Here is an 18,720-nt window from a genome sequence, read left to right as displayed (position 1 = left end):
TTGTCACACCCATTCTTCTTTTTCTTCCCTGTTATACCTTTCCTTTACTCTTCCATTGTTATCTACACCTCTAAACTCATTTCTTTGTTCTTATATTTTAATCCACAGTAGAAGAAGGGGAAATTCCTATAAAAACGACTTTGCAACGGGTCCCAATATGATTCTTGCACACACATTCTATAACCCTTCTTATGTACTTCTCCCTGGTTTTCTGCTGTACTATATTTTTCCTTTTCGTCTTTTCTTGATTCCACAGCACAAGAATAAGATGATAACGGCGAAATTCCTATAAAAATAAGCCTTTCCAACGGGTCCCCATAACATCCCTGTCACACCCATTCTACCCCCCTTTTTATGTACTTCTCCCTGGGTTTCCACACTTCTATCATCTCCCTTTTTGCCTTTTTTAATCCCACAGTACAAGAATAAGATGATAACGGCGAAATTCCTATAAAAAAAGCCTTTGCAACGGGTCCCCATATCATCCCTGTCACACCCATTCTACCCCCCTTCTTATGTACTTCTCCCTGGGTTTCCACACTTCTATCATCTCCCTTTTTGCCTTTTTTTAATCCCACAGTACAAGAATAAGATAATAACAGCGAAATTCCTATAAAAAAAGCCTTTGCAACGGGTCCCCATATCATCCCTGTCACACCTATTCTACCCCCCTTCTTATGTACTTCTCCCTGGGTTTCCACACTTCTATCATCTCCCTTTTTGCCTTTTTTTAATCCCACAGTACAAGAATAAGATGATAACGGCGAAATTCCTATAAAAATAAGTCTTTCCAACGGGTCCCCATATCATCCCTGTCACACCTATTCTACCCCCCTTCTTATGTACTTCTCCCTGGGTTTCCACACTTCTATCATCTCCCTTTTTGCCTTTCTTTGCTCCCACAGTACAAGAATAAGATAATAACGGCGAAATTCCTATAAAAAAAGCCTTTGCAACGGGTCCCCATATCATCCCTGTCACACCCATTCTACCCCCCTTATTATGCACTTCTCCCTGGGTTTCCACACTTCTATCGTCTCCCTTTTCCCCTTTCTTCAATCCCACTGTAGAAAGACAATAAAACAACCTCTAATTAAACAGCAAAACGCCATCTGGTAACACGGGGAGGAGGGCGGGAGAGCGCAGGCGCCGGACAGTGCTGAAAACCTCGCCATTGGGGGAAGGAGGTCGTGCAGTGTTGAGCCGCGTTATTTACCTTTATTTGACCTCTATCTCGCCCGTGTCCGAGGATCTTACAGTGCAGGCGTGCCGTGTGATGTGCTATGTGCCAGACCTACGCTGAGGCATCACAGTACAGCGTGAGAGGATTGCGAAGATAGGTGAGTGCTCTGTCCATCTGGTATGTTCGTGTGTGTGTGTGTGTGTTTGTGTGTGTGGTTACGTGTTTGTTTTGTGTTTGTTTTATGTTTTGTGTTCACCTGGTTTTCCTTAATACATATTCTCACTCTTGTTTGTATCTTGGTATTTTCGTATGTGTCTGTGTGTGTGTTTGTGTGTGTGTGTGTGTGTGTGTGTGTGTGTGTGTGTGTTTGTGGTTACGTGTTTGTTTTGTGTTTGTTTTGTGTTTTATGTTCACCTGGTTTTCCTTAATACATATTCTCATTCTTGTTTGTATATTGGTATTTTCGTATGTGTGTGTGTGTGTGTGTGTGTGTGTGTGTTTATGTATGTGTGTGTGTGTGTGTGTGTGTGTTTGTGTATGTGTTCGTGTGTGTGTGTGTGTGTTTGTTTTATGTTCACCTGGTTTCCTTAATACATGTTCTCGCCTTCATTTTCACTCTCTTGGTTGTATCTTCGTGTGTGTGTGTGTGTGTGTGTGTGTGTGTGTGGTTACCTGTCTTTTTTTTATGTTTGTTTTATGTTTAAGTTCACCTGGTTTCCTTAATTAATACATGTTCTCTCCCTTATTTTGACTCTCTTGGTTGTGTTTAAAAAGTACATAACAGGTTCTTTGTTATTCTTTTCTATTTTGTCCATTATTTTTTTTTTCTATTATTCGGTAACTCATTATTCTTCTATCCTCTAAATCAACTGTTTTTATCTTTATTTTATTTACTATTTATGTTTAAGTTTGTGTTGTTCGTGTTTCTTGTATGTGTTGTTTGTGTTTCTGCTTTCTGTGTTTGTGTGGCTGTTTGTTTGGGGACCTGTTTGTGTTGCTTTTGTCATTATTTTGTTGTTATCATTGTCATCATTATCATCATTATTTTAACAGGGTATATATTAGGTAGAGCCATATAGGGTATTACTCCAGAATTACACCCAAAATGGTCTAGTCGATTTTTTTTCGTATTAGCATTATTGTTTTGTTATTTTATTGGCATTATTTTATCATCATTACTTAAACGGGGTAGTCGATAGTCACAATGGTATTACTCCAGAATTACACCCAAAAAATTCCTCGGGTTAACTTTTTTTTTCCTGTTGATATTATTGTTGTTTTGTTATCATTGTTATTATTATTATCATTAGTTATCTTCAAAACTGCTATAGGTATACAATCAAAAGGGGTATTACTACAGAATCACACCCCAATGCACACCATGCCTTTTTATTCCTAGCTTTAATATTACTGTCATTATTATCAATTTTTACTACTAGTTATATTATGAAAACAGGGTAATAGGTTGAGCTAAAAGGTTATTACTCTAGAATTACACCCAGTTTACCCCATATGTCACTTATTTCTCTTATAATATTAACCTGCCGTTCATTCGTCAGCTGTGATGTGACTCATGGAACACAACGTCATTATCAGGACAAATAATACATAATCTAATCTATTGTTTCATGGCATTCTTCATTGTTCATATCACAGTTGCTGGTATTTCCATTTGTCGATCAGTCTGAATAGGAGGATGAACAGCTGGGTTGATTACGTACCATCTGCGTAGCCTGGAATCAAACCCTAGCCCCAAGATTTGAGGGTGTACGTGCTAACTGCTTCACCACAGACGCTTAATCTGAAATTGGTAACATATTGATTGCGAGAGAAATACTGTGTGGTTTTAGAACATCAACAAAAACAAAAATATAAAAAAACTAGAACAACCCGCTAATAAGGAAAGTATATAATTTAGATATGTGCCAATGCAAAGATTATTCTTCCTACACATTAACCGAACAGAATATAACCCTCTCACTCACCTCATATGATTTATTGAAGGGAAACAGCAGTAGGAAAAGTTGGTCACAAAATCAAGGTGTCAATACCAAAAATCATAGGAGACATCATAAGACAAACAGCTACTGATTATTTATAGGATAGAAAAGTCCCGTAAAATTCAGTATAGCAAGTAGTATTAATTTAACCACAGCTGATATAAGAGTACTTAGCCTTAAGAGCTTCAAGTGGCCTGTGACGTCCTAAGAAGTGCCCTCTAAACACGCACACACACACACTCTTATTGTCACATCATGCTACGCAACCCTTAATAATATGAATAACAATGCTTCTTTCAACACTACCTTGCTACATCGTGAAGTTCTCATTTCTCTATTCTTTTAACATCAACTCAGGCATTCATGGGTTCCCTCTCAGCTTGTTTTTGTCACCCTTTACTCTCGTTTTGGCTTAGGTCTCGTGTCCTTTCTCAGTCTTTTGTTGTCATCCCTGTCCCATTTTTTGTCCCAGTCGTACTCCTATTTTTTTGTTCATTCTTGTCATCCTCGGTCTTTCTTGGTCTCAATTAAACCCCTTTCACGCTGTGCCGACTCTGGGCCATGACAACCCAGCGACTCCAGGAACACGAGGTCTTGGGTGTGAAATGTTGACAAATGAAAGGGTCGCACACAGTTTTTCCGACCTTATGCGACCCTTCCACATCAACATTTCACACCCAAGACCTCGAATACCCTGAGTCGCTGGGTTGTCGTGGCCCAGAGTTGGCACAGTGTGTACGGGGCTTTATACCTCTGTTCTTAACCTGATCAAGACGTTCAAGATCAAGATTTACATATATCGTATACCACTTTGATTATGCCTGCATTTGAAAGATAACATGATTGAGCTCTTTATCACATTCTTTCCTTGCCTCTGATAATTGGTTGGAAATGTCAAGGTGAGAAGGGAGTGGAAAGCCTTGCAATTGTTCATGTTCGGTTGTCTATCATGTCTGTAATTCCTAATCTGTTATTAAGCTCAAAAACCAGGTCACAATCACTACCATTACTATTATTATTATTATTACTATTGATATTCATGAAAGGGTACCAAGGAATTATATACACCGAGAGTCCCTTCTATAAGCATACATGGACTTGGAAAAAAAAAATGGTAACAGTAAAATAAAGAAGAATAAAAAGAATATACAGGTTTTGCCATCAACAAGTTTTATAATGAGTGTCCTTGTCTTGTGTAGGTGTGACTTGAAGGGCTGATTATCTAGAAGGTTTGAAACAGCATCAGGTAACACAAACTTGAGACAGACAGAACAATAAGAGAGACGATCCAAACTCCAATTACTTTCTCAGTTTTTCTTAATTAGTTTCTTGCATCCTTGTAATCCTTAGGAGCTCAATTGAGGTTTCACTTTCACCAAATAAACAATCAGTACTTATTTTCTATTGTCTGGTTGAGTACGGTATATACATTTAGACAGTTATATACCATCTCCATTATCAAAGAACTTAAAGAATAGTGGAATAATCTGATGAGGTGCATAGAGGTTACACTTTCTCAAATAGCCAATTGATATTTATATTCTTTTCTTTGATTAAGTATACACATTTAGACATTTATATATCTCCATTTTCACTACTAAAACATAAAGAATAATCTATCAAGGTGTATGTAGGTTCAGTGTGCTAATTACAAACCCTTGATAGCCCGTTCATGGCCACTCAAGACTATCTGAACCACATTATCTCCATAGCCTGTCCACGTGTCTTGTCCCAGCACTCAAGGGTAGGCTTTAGACACACCATACTTAAGTTGAGGGTAGTTCAGAGGGATTGTCTATGTAACGACCCTTCCTTTTGGTCTTATGTTTGGTTGTGCTTCCTTTTCATCATAGCCCCTTAACATTATTGCCAAAGCTTGTATATGTAGTTCTCTGCTCTTTAACTTTTCACTACTCTCTCTTATAGGAACAGTACTTAATGAGCTTTTTTGTTTTCATATGTTTTTGCCCTTGAATTGCTTCCTTTACTGTAAAAAAAAAAATCTTCCTCCTGCTTTTTCATCTTTTTCTCCTTCTTCATCGTCTCCTCCTCCTTCTCATTTTACATCCTTATTTTCCATTATGGGGGTTGGACAAGCTATGAGTCTCTCCCACTTGACAATCACATAGTCTTAAATTTAGTACCGTACCGTATGTGTATAATTTCCTCTTTTGTTCTCTCAAATAACAGTTCGCTAAAAAAAAAAAAGAATACTAACAGACAGCACTCCAAATACCCAGTCAGACTTTACATGTGTTTCATCATATTCTCTTCAATGTAGTATGTATTTAATTTCCTCTCATCTGCTTTCATCTTCAAGTAACAGTTCACTAAGAAAAAAATACAACCAGATAGCGCTCCGTATACCCAGTCAGACTTTACATGTGTCTCATCATATGCTCTTCAATGTAGTACCAGTATTTGTTTCATTTCCCCCCATCTGTTTTCATTTTCAAGTTACGGTTCACCGAGAAAAAAACAACAACCAGATAGCGCTCCGTTTATCCAGTCAGGCTTTACATGTCACTCATCGCCGTATGTCAGCATCCTTTAAGATTGTGTCGTCTAGCTGAACATCCTGGGAATGATAACACTGCACATTCCCGCCCCACTCACCCATACACACTGAGTTCTCAAGTTCACGGGTTCGTTCTCAGCTTGTTTGTGTCACGCTGTACTCTAGTTTTGGCTCAGTTCTCATGTCCTTTCTCAGTCTTATTATCAGTCTATTCTTGTTACTCCAGTCCTATTTTTAGTCTCAGTCTTAGTCCTTTTATTTGCCTCTTGTTCCCTGTCTCAGTCTTATTATCTGCCTATTCTTGTAACTGTGGTCCTATTTTTAGTCTCAATCTTACCTCTGTTCTTTGCCTCTTGTTGTTCCCTGCAGTTTCTTTCTCAGTCTTTCTTCTGTTCCTATCTCATCTCTTAGTTCCATTCTATTCCCTATTTTTAACCCCATTTCTTAGCCTTATTCTCGACCCCATTCCTGTCACTCATTTTCATTATCTGCCTCTTTCTGTGTCTCATTCTTAGCTCTCAATCATGTAAGTCCAGCCCATTAATTTTAGCACTATTCTTAATCCATTCTCACCACCCATAGTCACATCCTCAGCCCTATAAGTAGCAGGCTTTATTTATTTATTTATTTATTTATTTTAGTAGCGGGCTCTTTTTCATATTTGTTTCCTTTCTTTATGCCCTTGAACTGACTGACTCCTCTGCTGTAAAAAAAAAAAAATCTCCACAACAAATATCTAAGCACTGTTATCCACCAATTCCCGTTACTGTCAATCCTCATCTCAGACCCCCCCCCCCCCCATCTTGTCACTTTAGTCCCTATTCAAAGCCCTTTTCTCTATCTATTCCTATCTCTCAGCCCCCATCTACCCCCTATATCACACTCATGCCCCCTTTTATTTTTAACTTTTGACCTTTTATCCTACTGTCATTCCCCATTTCCACCTCACCCACTTTTCTAAGCAGTTATTTATCCTTTCCCATCGCTCAGCCTCCATCTACCCCCTATATCACACTCATGCCCCCTTTTTTTTTTTTTTTTTTACATATTTTTTGGCCCTTCTACCCTACTGTCATTTCCCATCACTCGGCCTCCATCTCAACCCCCCATCTCAGGCCCCGTTCTTCCCCCATCAGGAGCAATCCACAAGATGAGTTCGGGCGTGGAGGAAGCGGACGCCACCACCACCCCTGAGGCCACCACACTCGCCTCCACCCTAGGCGATGGGGCGGCCACCACGCTGCCCTCCATCACCTCCACCGTCTACATCAGCCCCACAGACATCCCCATCGAGAACCTCCCCTTCGTACAGACCACAGCGGCTCAGGCCATCGCTGGGGCCTTCGTTTGGGCGGCCCTTCTGATCACATGTCACCAGGTAAGTGTGGAGTGTTTGAGGTGTGGTGTTGTGAGTGCCTGGTGTTATTTTCTTTTTTTCCTTTTTTCATTATTTTTTTTTTAGGGTGCAATTAAGAGCAAACAAAAATGACAGAGGGAAAAAAGGCTACCAAAACTACAAATCTCTAAAAGGAAATGCAATGGAGACTGTCAAGTGATTATACAGAAATGAGAGTCAGACTTTAACCCGGTAGCTGTGGGGATCATGTTTCTTAAAGGCCCCTCTAAGCGAGAAATGTGAGAAAAAAAATCATCACTCACGCCAACCATTTCATAATATATATCAACGCATTTGTGATCAGTTTATGCATCGTCTATTTTGGGGGGTTTATATCACGGCAAAAATTTCGGCCGTCACTGGTACATGGTAAAGCCACAAATTTGGCGCGTCGCTGCTACTCGGTTAAAATGGGAAGAATAGGGTTGCAAAATTACTACTCTTAAAAAGGAAAAGAGATAGAGAATGTAAGATGATTGCAGAAATAAAGAGCTGAACGAAAGACAATAGGAAGGAAAAGACCTGCATAACTACAACTGCTCCCCTTAATGAAAAACTGAATAGAAAATTGAAAAAGATTATGGTTGGTATTATAAGACACTTCCGTTTCTCACATCATCTATTTCTCAAGGCCAAGGAGGGGGTCAGTCGGGTTCTAAGGAGTGTTTCTTTAGGTTCACGGTACAGAAGAAGGGTCAAACTACCACCAGGGTTATAAAACTACTACTGCAAATTCCCACAACTCCTATGAAAGCCTTGTCAAATATGTGTTCTTTGGTGGCGAAATGTCTTCCATTACGACCCTATCAGTCCGAAATTATCTTGTATGGGTTTATTTTCTAGAGGTTCTTGGGTTGTGGAAGTGGTTGGTTGTGTCATTTTGGGGTGTTACTCATCTGGTTGGCCTTTCCACAATAGGTTATCAGGGGGAAGGCTCCTTAACTGAAGATATTGGCCGAGATAACAGACTTGCCAGCGGTTACTTGAGACATTTCATAATAGTACGCAAGAATAGTGCTGAGGTTTGGACAGCGTATGTGAGGGGGGGGGGGTGCGTGGGGGGGGGGGTATCTCATTCACCATGGTCTAATTACGTACTAGACTTGTGATCGCCAGCTTTTTTTATATATTTTTTTCCAGCTAAAGAAACAGCTCAAGGGCAACAAAAAAAAAAAAGTTAAAAAAAAGCCCGCAAAAAAAATAGCACTACACTCCCCATTCTTACCCCATTTTCATCACCCTTTACCCTACTCTTCATCCCTTCCTTTACTCTTTCTAATTTTTATTCATTTTTATTCATTTTTATTTACTTATATTCTTTGTCAGTAATTTACCAAGGTCTAATCACTCGCTGGACTTCCAATCACCAGCCAGTACCCTCCACTTTCTCATCTCACTTTAGTCACCCCTTACTCTAGTCTACTCTGTGTGTGTGCATGTGTGTGTGTGCGTGTGGAGAAATCATGTGCGCTGTAATAACGTGGTTTTTGAAGGCTGCGGACATGTGGTTTACCATAGGTGTGGTTTTGGTGGCTTGGCTTTCCCTGCAGAGGTGGATATGGGTGGATATGGTCTTGGTAATGCTGAAGAGGAGACGGTATGGGTCGTTTTAGTGTCAGTGATGATGATGATGATGTTGGTGTATGGTAAATGATGGTTAAGTCTAGTCTCAATGTCAAGCGCAATATCGTGACTCTTCCTCATTAGTTTCGGACCTCCCAGTGTTTGAGAAGAGGTGGTTTGTTGAGTGGCTAGTGTGTGGTGGTGATGGTAATGTATGGTAGATGATGGTAATGTTTTTTTTTTTTTTTTTTTTTTTTGTAAGCACTTTGAACTGTTTGCTGTAAAAAAAAAATATAAGAAAAAAGTTAACGTTTATTTTATTTATTTTTTTATTTATTTATTTATTTATTTATTTATTTATTTATTTTTTAAGCCCTTGAACTGTTTCCTTTGCTGTAAAAAAATAGAAGAAAAAAGTTAACGTTTATTTTATTTATTTATTTATTTATTTTAAGCCCTTGAACTGTTTCCTTTGCTGTAAAAAAAATAAATAAAAAAGTTACCGTTTACATAAATTTTTAAAAGCTCATAACACGTCTTGTATCGAATTTAAAAGTAAAAAGTATCCAGTGTTTATCCTAACTGTAAAGGAAAAAAAGCATTACTCATGTTGATATAGTAAAAAATAAACCGAACAGACATTTTGTACTAAATTTAAAGGAGAAAAGGGTTACATCAAAAATTATAAATAACAACAACAAAAAAAGGTCCAACAGATGTGTCAGACTAGTGAGGATTATAAAAAAAAGCACAGTGCAGCATCACATGGCTTCATCCCCCTTGAACACCTGGGAGGAAAGGAAGGGAGGAGGAATGGGCTTAAAATACTAACAGACACAGACGCAGGGTAGACACATGATATACAGACAGGGTAGACACATGATATACAGACAGGGTAGACACATGATATACAGACACAGGGTAGACACATGATATACAGACACAGGGTAGACACATGATATACAGACACAGGACATAAAACAGACATATAGAGATATCAGATGCAGAACAAACAAGACGTGGAACAGAGAACAGACATATAACAGCCAGCAAATGAAAAACAGACAAAAACAACAGACAGATAAGACAGGACACAACAACAGACAGGGACTAGATAACAGACATGAAACAGACATTTGCAGTACAGACAACAGATGGGAAACAGAAAACAGAAGGGGCACAACAGACATAGAATAGACAACACACTGAACAGACAACAGACATAGAATGGAAAATAAACAGACAGACAGACAGGCAAACAAAAAAACAGACATGCAAATTTTGTCTGGCTAGCAACACATTCAAAGAAGCCATGCATTTATGTATTGCCCCCCCCCCCCCCTCTCTCTCTCTCTCTCTCTCTCTCTCTCCTTGGATGCTTTCTCTCTTTTGCATTCACTTCCTGGATTTTTTTTCCTTTTTTTTTTTTGTGCGTGTGTGTGTTTTTGTAGTTGTTTTAAGATACATGTTATACTTTTTTTTCGATTTTAAGGGATGACCATATTTTTTCATTATTATTATTTTACTATATTTTTTTTCCGTTCGTTCCTCCTTTCACTTCTTTAATCTTCATCTTACTCAACCAAACTCAACCGCCTTTTACCAGAACTATGTAGTGACGGACTATATGTGAAAAGCTAAGGGCCTTTAAGTAACAGGTCCTTCAATATCCCTTTCTGTATTCTTTCCATTATTATTTTCCAGAGCTGGGACTACCGATTGACATTTGGGATCGGTACTACCGGCGGTAGATTACTGCTACCGATACCGATCATTCGGTATTTTGAAGAAACTACCGAATACCGCTACCGATCGCATGATTGGCAGTCAATCGGTATCGGTAGATTGAAAAAGCGAGCGCGGGACTTTTTTGTTAAGACTTAAAACACTAGGCGATGAGGCTGAGCACGTTGTCGAGAGCGTAGGAGCTAGAGCGTAGGTGTAGGCTACTCGCGTCGGCAGGCCAAACAAGAGTGGGGCTCCCGCCAAAACTTTTGGCGGGAGCGAGAATCTGCTAGGTCGTGGCTGCCTCTGATTGGCTGAGAACGCCCAGAACGGCCGGTGATTGGCTAAGCGTGATGACGTCAAAGTAATACCTGGAATTTCCTGCTAACTGCTTCCCATAGATGCGCTCGAACGTGTTGAAACTTGTCAGTTTCATTTTGCCGGGGTCGTCTTCAAGTGGCAGTGTTTTTAAGTCCACCCGCCGCGGCAGCAGCACTTAATCGTTTTGTGCTTTTAACTTTTCAAGTGATTTTCCTTTTTTAAACTTTATTTTACATTAAAAAAGTTTTGATCAAGTCAGTGAACTATTTAATCATATTGTTACGAACCAGAGGTTAGGATATGCTGTGTGTTGAGTGAGTGTTTTGTATGTGGCGCCAAGGGCCCGTGTGTAGGAGTGTGTGTTTGATGTTTATTTTTTGAGGGAGAAATTCATTTATTAAATAAGTTATGTATTTTTGAACTTAAAAAAGGTATTAAAAGACTCTAATTTACTTCTATTCTTAAGTTAACCGAAATAAGAGAGAAATAACTTAAAATGTGTGTTATGGGCCTTTAAAAGCATTTTTTTATTATATAATTATAGAGTTTTTTAATCTACCGATACCGAATCTATACCGATCGGTAGATTTCTGAAAAATCTACCGATCTACCGATACCGATTGGACGCGGCTCGCTACCGACTACCGATACCGGTGGTAGATTTTTTCTACAGAATCCCAGCTCTGTTATTTTCTCTATTCTGTTATTCATTATTCTATCCTCTATTCTGTGTCTCATTATCCTTTTCTCCATTCTTCATTTTCTTTTCAGTTTTCATTCATTATTTTATTCTCTAATGTTTTGTCTATTTTTCCCTTCATTATTTTTTTCCTCTATTCTTTTCTTCACTTTTTTTTGGTCCATTATTTCCTCCATTTTCTATCCTCTATTCTCTCATTCATATCCTATTCTCTATTCTGTCCCTCAATACTCTTTCCTCTATTCTCTCCTTCATTATCCTGTCCTCTATTCTATCCTCCATTCTGTCTTCTGTTCTGTTCTTCATTCCTTTGTTCTTTATTCTTCTTCATTCTTATCATCTTTACTCCTACGTGTCAGGAGGAGGGTAGGGATCAGGACACCTCTCCTCCCGAAATTGACCCCTCTTTCGGCCACTTTCTCGGATTCTTTTCAGGAGCAGCGAGTAGCGGGCTTTTTTTTATTATTGTTTCCCTTTTCTGTGCCCTTGAGCTGTCTCCTTTGTTATAAAAAAAAAGAGAGGATGGAAAGGAGATACAGTCACACTTAGATAAATAGATAGACAGATAGCTAAATAAATATAAATAGATAGACAGATAGCAAAATAAAAATCATAGAGGTAGAACGCATGAGTTTACAACCATTCTTGCCTGCTTTCCGTGTCTCATTAATGCACTGAGGAGCATAAGAGAGCGTGAGAGAGAATAACTTGGGGTGATTATGTGCGTTTTGCTTGTTGCCCCTCGCCCCGGTCCGCTGCAGAAGCCTGGTCATCTGTGAAGGCTGCTGGTGGTGGTGGGGATGATGGGGGAGTAGGTGGTGATGCTGGTGGTGATGTGTGAAAGAAGGAAGTAGTGGGGGATGGTGGTGGTGGTGTGTGGAGAAGGCTGGTAATGGGGGTGGTGGAGGGTGATGATGGTGGGGGTGGTTGTGGTATGGTGATGGTGTCTGTGTAGTGGTGTGATGGTGGTATTGGTATTGTGGGTCTGATGATGGTGATTTATTGATTTATTTATTTATTATGGTGGTGGTGATTTGTGAAGGAGGGTGGTTGTGGTATGGTGATGCTGTCTATGTAGTGGTGTGATAGTGGTATTGGTATTGTGAGTCTGATGATGGTATTGGGGTAGTGGTTATTTATTTATTTATTACAGCAGAGTCAGTTCAAGGGCATAATAAAAAGTAAACAAATGTGAAAAAAAGCCCGCTACTCACTGCTGGTATTGTGGGCAGGGTTATGATGGTATTGAGAGGGTTGTGGTGGTGATGGTACAGTGATATCATTGCAGCTGTTATTATTGTAGTATTCAATAGGATAGTGGTGACAGTGATAGCCTTTCATTGTTGTTGTTGTATTCCCAGCACAGTTTTTCCTTTAAGATATGCTGCAACACTCACCTCAGCATATTGTTATTAGGCCTATTGTATTCTCAGCACAGTTTTTCCTTTAAGATATGCTGCAACACTCACCTAAGTATTTCCTGTGCCAGATATGAAGCGACGTAACAAAATAAACAAAGAAAAAGTCATGTTCATCTCTACAAACAGTCTTGCCTTTGAGTTGCTTTGTTGTGTGATATAAATGAATTGATATACAGGATATTCTCGGCTGTTCTTTACTTAAGGTTTCTGTGTGGTGTAAACAGATGATGGAACATATTAAAATTAACGAAGAAAAAAGTCATGTTCATTTCTACAAACAGTCTTGCCTTTGGGTTGCTTAGTTCAGTGATATAAATGAATTGATAGACAGGGTATTCTCAGGCTCTTCTTTATTTAGGGTTTCTGTGTGGTGTAAACAGATGATGGAACGTATTAAAATAAACAAAGAAAAAGTCATGTTCATCTCTACAAACAGTCTTGCCTTTGAGTTGCTTTGTTCAGTGATATAAATGAATCGATAAACAGAATATTCTCGGCTGTTCTTTATTTAGGGTTTCTGTGTGGTGTAAACAGATGATGGAACGTATTAAAATTAACGAAGAAAAAAGTCGCGTTCATTTCTACAAACAGTCTTGCCTTTGAGTTGCTTTGTTCAGTGATATAAATGAATCGATAAACAGAATATTCTCGGCTGTTCTTTATTTAGGGTTTCTGTGTGGTGTAAACAGATGGTGGAATGTATTAAAATTAACGAAGAAAAAGTCATGTTCATCTCTACAAACAGTCTTGCCTCTGAGTTGCTTTGTTCAGTGATATAAATGAATTGACATACAGGATATTCTCGGCTGTTCTTTATTTAAGGTTTCTGTGTGGTGTAAACAGATGATGAAACGTATTAAAATTAACGAAGAAAAGTCGCGTTCATCTCTACAAACAGTCTTGCCTCTGAGTTGCTTTGTTCAGTGATAAGCAAAATTGTCTGCAGTGCCTTAAAATCACTCATTAGAACCTGACTGATCCCCTCTTCGGCCTTTGGAAATAGTTGATGTGAGAATTGAAGGTGTTTTATGATACTGGACTATAGTAGCAAAATCTGTTAGGTTAGAAGAATTGATAAACAGCATATTCTCGGGCTTTTCTTTATTTAGGGTTTCCGGGTGGTGTAAACAGATCAAGGGCCTCATTACCTAGTTTCACAATAATTTACCCCTGTGTAATAATTATATCCCCCAGCTCTTTCTATTTGTTCTTTAATTCTGAACTCCTCACTTCTGACGGAATATAGAAAACAGGACATTCTGTACCTCTCTCTCTTTAGGGTTTGTGTGTGGTGTGAACAAGTAACAGGATGTGGGATTAGATCTCTTCCATTGGTTCCTCTCTTTATTTAGCCTTGCTGTATGGGGTGAACAAATGGCAGGATATAGGATTAGACTATTTCATTTGGTCCCTCTTTTTCTTCAGCTTTCTGTGGGGGATAAACAAAGAACAGGATATAGAATTAGATCCTTTCCATTGGTTCTTTTGACTTAGGTTTTTGTGTAGTGTAAACAGAAGACAGGGTATAGAATTTGATCCTTTCACATAGCTCCTCTTTTTACTTAGGTTCCTGTGTGGTGTAAGCAGAGGACGGGATAAAGAATTAGACCCTTTCCATTGGTTCTTTTGACTTAGGTTTTTGTGTAGTGTAAACAGAAGACAGGGTATAGAGTTTGATCCTTTCACATAGCTCCTCTTTTTATTAGGTGCCTGTGTGGTGTAAGCAGAGGACGGGATAAAGAATTAGACCCTTTCCATTGGTTCTTTTGACATAGGTTTTTGTGTAGTGTAAACAGAAGACAGGGTTTAGAGTTAGATCCTTTCACATAGCTCCTCTTTTTATTAGGTTCCTGTGTGGTGTAAGCAGAGGACGGGATAAAGAATTAGACCCTTTCCATTGCTTCTTTTTACTTAGGTTTTTGTGTAGTGTAAACAGAAGACAGGGTATAGAATTTGATCCTTTCACATAGCTCCTCTTTTTACTTAGGTTCCTGTGTGGTGTAAGCAGAGGACGGGATAAAGAATTAGACCCTTTCCATTGGTTCTTTTTACTTAGGTTTTTGTGTAGTGTAAACAGAAGACAGGGTATAGAGTTAGATCCTTTCACATAGCTCCTTTTTTAACTTTGGTGCCTGTGTGGTGTAAGCAGAGGACGGGATATAGAATTAGATCCTTTCATATAAGTCCTTTTTCCTTAGGTTTCTGTGTGGTATAAACAAACAACAGGATATGGGATTGGATCGCTTTAAGTGGCTCCTCTTTGTATAAGGTCTTCTGTGTGCCGGAAACGATTGACAGGATATAGGATTAGATCACCTCACTTGGTTTCTCTTATCCATTCTGTGTGGGGTATGCAAATAGCCGGATATAGAATCAGATCCCATTACTTAGAGGTGCTTGATTACAGTAAAGAGTTCAAGGGCAAAAAAAAAAAACACCAAAACAATAATGAAAAAAAAACAATTGCGGGATATAGAATCAGATCCCATTACTTAAGGTGTTTGATTACAGAAAAGAACTCAAGGGAAAAAAAAGAAAATAATGAAAAAAAAATCGTTTCTCATCACAGCACATCAAATTACTCTATCAATGAAGCGTATTAGCCCCATAAATAACTCCCTGCTTGTATCTGTTGCTTACTAAGGGAGAGTGGGAAGGCTTGAAGTACTATATATAAGGGTCTTTTATCTCGTGTTCACTCTTGAGGGTTATCAGCGAGAGACGGTTAGATAAGAGGCGACCGGTGTCTATATAATGTTTTGGTGAGAATATTCTGCAGAGAGAGATCGTGTGTGTGTGTGTGTGTGTGTGTGTGTGTGTGTGTGTGTGTGTGTGTATGTGTGTGTGTGTGTGTGTGTGTGTACAGATGGCCCTGACCCTTGCCCCCTTCCTCTCCCTCTCTTTCTTCCCTCCTCTCCTCCCTTCCTCCATCCCTCCCTCCTTTCCTTCTTCTCCCGTCCTGGACCCTCCACTCTTGCTCACCTTCCCAATCTCTCTCTCTCTCTCTCTCTCTCTCTCTCTCTCTCTCTCTCTCTCTCTCTCTCTCTCTCTCTTTTCCTGGATGACTTTTCTCTCCTCCCATTCGCTTTCTGGAACCTGTTTTTCTTTTTTGTGTAAGACTTTTCTGGGAATTTCCGTTTATTTTCCTTTCTTTTTCTTTTTTGTGTGTATGTACAGTTTATTTCTCTTGGAATTTCCTTTTTTTTTTTTTTTCACTCTATTTCTATACTTCTACATTTTTACTTCTCTCTTTATCTATCTATCTATTTATCCATCGATCTATCTATCTCATCCTTTCCTCTCTTCCTCTTTCTTCATCGTGGAGAGAGAGAAAAGTCAAGGGGAACGTAAGGCTTCACACACACACACACACACACACACACACACACACACACACACGCACGCGCACACACACACATACACACACACACACACGCAGGGTTTTTTGATCCTCGGAAGCCACTGTCAAGGTTGAACACACGTACGGTACATGTATGTCACCTAGACGTCACGCTTGCTGCCCACTCGCCCCTCCCCCCCCCCCAGGCGTGTGTGTGTGTGTGTGTGTGTGTGTGTGTGTGTGTGTAAGGAAAAGGAAATTAGGTAAATACTACGCACATCCGATTGACTTACCGCCCTGTGTGTGTGTGTGTGTGTGTGTGTGTGTGTGTGTGTGTGTGTGTGTGTTCATGTCGTGCTTCGTTTGTTGCCTTCACCTTTCCTTAGAGAGAGAGAGAGAGAGAGAGAGAGAGAGGGTGCAGCAAGAACATCCAAGAGTCTGCAGTTCACACACACACACACACACACACACGCACACACACATCCTGATCCACCCACACCACTTGCGTCGCCCAGCATGTGTGTGTGTGTGTGTGTGTGTGGGTTTAGGGGGTGTTATGTGGGAGGATTGCAAGGAAGAAGTTGTTTGGGGAAGAGAGAGAGAGAGAGAGAGAGAGAGAGAGAGAGAGAGAGAGAGAGAGATGAGAAAAGTTTAAGATGAGTGAGACAGGGAACGAGGGAAGGAAGGAAGGAAGGGAAGACAAGCTGAACAATAAAAGAGAGAGAGAGAGAGAGAGAGAGGGAGGAGCAGAACGAGTTAGTCAGTATTAATATATCCATTACCTCCCTCTTTCCCTCCCTCCCTCCTTCTCTCTCTCTCCCTCACTCTGCAAGGTCACGGAAGCTTTGTGTGTATCGTACGTATGTGTCTTTGTCTGAGAGAGAGAGAGAGAGAGAGAGAGAGAGAGAGAGAGAGAGATGAGTAGGTGTATAGGGAAGAAGAGGAAGGGAAGGAAGATGGATTGGCAAAAAGAGAGAGAGAGAGAGAGAGAGAGAGAGAGAGAGAGAGAGAGAGAGAGATTAAGGTCTTGCTGCCTGAGAACGTAAGGAGGAGGAGGAGAGATGGAGACAAACAAGACCTTTATAATTGTTCTATTGTGATATCTATACTTTTTTTTCTTTTTTTTTTCTTCCTATGTCTTTATTTTTCATCCTATTTGTCTTTATTTTTCTTCCTATGTCTTTATTTTTCTTCCTATTTGTCTCATTTTTCTTACCATGTCTATTTTTCTTCCTGTATGTCTTTATTTTTCTTCCTATTAGTCTATTTTTCTTCCTATTTGTCTTTATTTTCATCCTATTTGTCTTTATTTTTCTTCCTATGTCTTTATTTTTCTTCCTATTTGTCTTATTTTTCTTACTATGTCTATTTTTCTTCCTGTATGTCTTTATTTTTCTTCCTATTTGTCTTTATTTTCTTCCTATTTGTCTATTTTTCTTCCTATTTGTCTTTATTTTTCTTCCTATGTCTATTTTTCTTCCTATTTGTCTTTTTATTTTTCTTCCTATTTGTCTATTTTTCTTCCTATGTCTTTATTTTTCTTCCTATTTGTCTTTATTTTTCTTCCTATTCGTCTTATTTTTCTTACTATGTCTTTATTTTTCATCCTATTTGTCTTTATTTTTCTTCCTATGTCTTTATTTTTCTTCCTATTTGTCTTTATTTTTCTTCCTATTTGTCTTTATTTTTCTTCCTTTTTGTCTTTATTTTTCTTCCTATTTTACTTTATATTTTTCTTCCTATGTCTATTTTTCTTCCTATTTGTCTCTATTTTTCTTCCTATCTCTTTCTTCACTTTTGTTATTGCCTTCATTTGTTTTTCCTTTCATTTATATTTACTTCTTTTATTTTTTTCCTCTGTCTTTCTCTTCACCTTCAGTATATAGTAATCTTATCATCTTTACTTTTTCTATTACTCAAATTAGAGTATTTTAATTACACATGTTTTCTCTTAATTCTTCTATTTCTTTATTCTTTTCCTCTTTCATCTCCTAAATTATTCAGAAACACCCAAAACAGCACCATATAACCAGCAATACTAAAACAATACCACACTAACTACAATACCAAAACAAACACTAATATTACACTAAAACTCAACCTCATTCAAAGTTAAAATACGTACTAATTTCCACTCGATAAGAAATACTAATATTGACTAACATTTTTTTTCCCTTTTGTATGTGTGTGTGTGTGTTTTAAAAGGAACAGGAGAAAGAAACTTGAGCTTGGTAATACGTATTCAAACTTGACCAACTGTGTGTGTGTGTGTGTGTGTGTGTGTGTGTGTGTGTAAGAAAATAGGAAAAGGAAAATTAGATGAAGAAAACGCACATACGACCAAACTTAACTGCCTCCTCCATGTGTGTGTGTGTGTGTGTGTGTGTGTGTGTGTGTGTCATCGATCCGGGCTTAACCGACTTGAATAGACCGCAGATTGTTCGCATCCGGCTCTTACCTTCATCCTCACTGCCATAGAATAATCTCTCTCTCTCTCTCTCTCTCTCTCTCTCTCTCTCTCTCTCTCTCTCTCTCTCTCTCTCTCTCACCTGT

At 39.0% G+C, this 18,720-nt stretch overlaps 1 protein-coding gene and 1 long non-coding RNA gene across 4 annotated transcripts in view; both read left to right on the top strand.

Annotated features, from left to right (window-relative positions):
* The first annotated feature begins 1,146 nt into the window (after window positions 1-1,146).
* Window positions 1,147-18,720, top strand: part of LOC126999448 (transmembrane protein 184B-like) — a 60,328-nt gene continuing 42,754 nt past the window's right edge. For 2 of the 3 annotated variants that reach the window (XM_050862043.1, XM_050862042.1), the window contains exons 1-2: window positions 1,148-1,340; window positions 6,838-7,079. In XM_050862043.1, coding sequence (XP_050718000.1) covers window positions 6,852-7,079 — 228 coding nt within the window. In that variant the 5' untranslated portion in view covers window positions 1,148-1,340; window positions 6,838-6,851. Of the gene's footprint in view, window positions 1,341-6,837; window positions 7,080-18,720 lie in introns of all 3 variants that reach the window. The other variant, XM_050862044.1, reaches the window with a different exon arrangement.
* Window positions 11,399-15,323, top strand: LOC126999450 (uncharacterized). The gene is made up of 2 exons (XR_007753379.1): window positions 11,399-14,462; window positions 14,743-15,323. It is a non-coding gene; the product is annotated as an uncharacterized LOC126999450 (long non-coding RNA).

The sequence above is a fragment of the Eriocheir sinensis genome, chromosome 16, assembly GCF_024679095.1.
Source record: "Eriocheir sinensis breed Jianghai 21 chromosome 16, ASM2467909v1, whole genome shotgun sequence".
Lineage (NCBI taxonomy): Eukaryota > Metazoa > Arthropoda > Malacostraca > Decapoda > Varunidae > Eriocheir > Eriocheir sinensis.
This window is presented reverse-complemented; position numbering and strand designations above follow the sequence as displayed.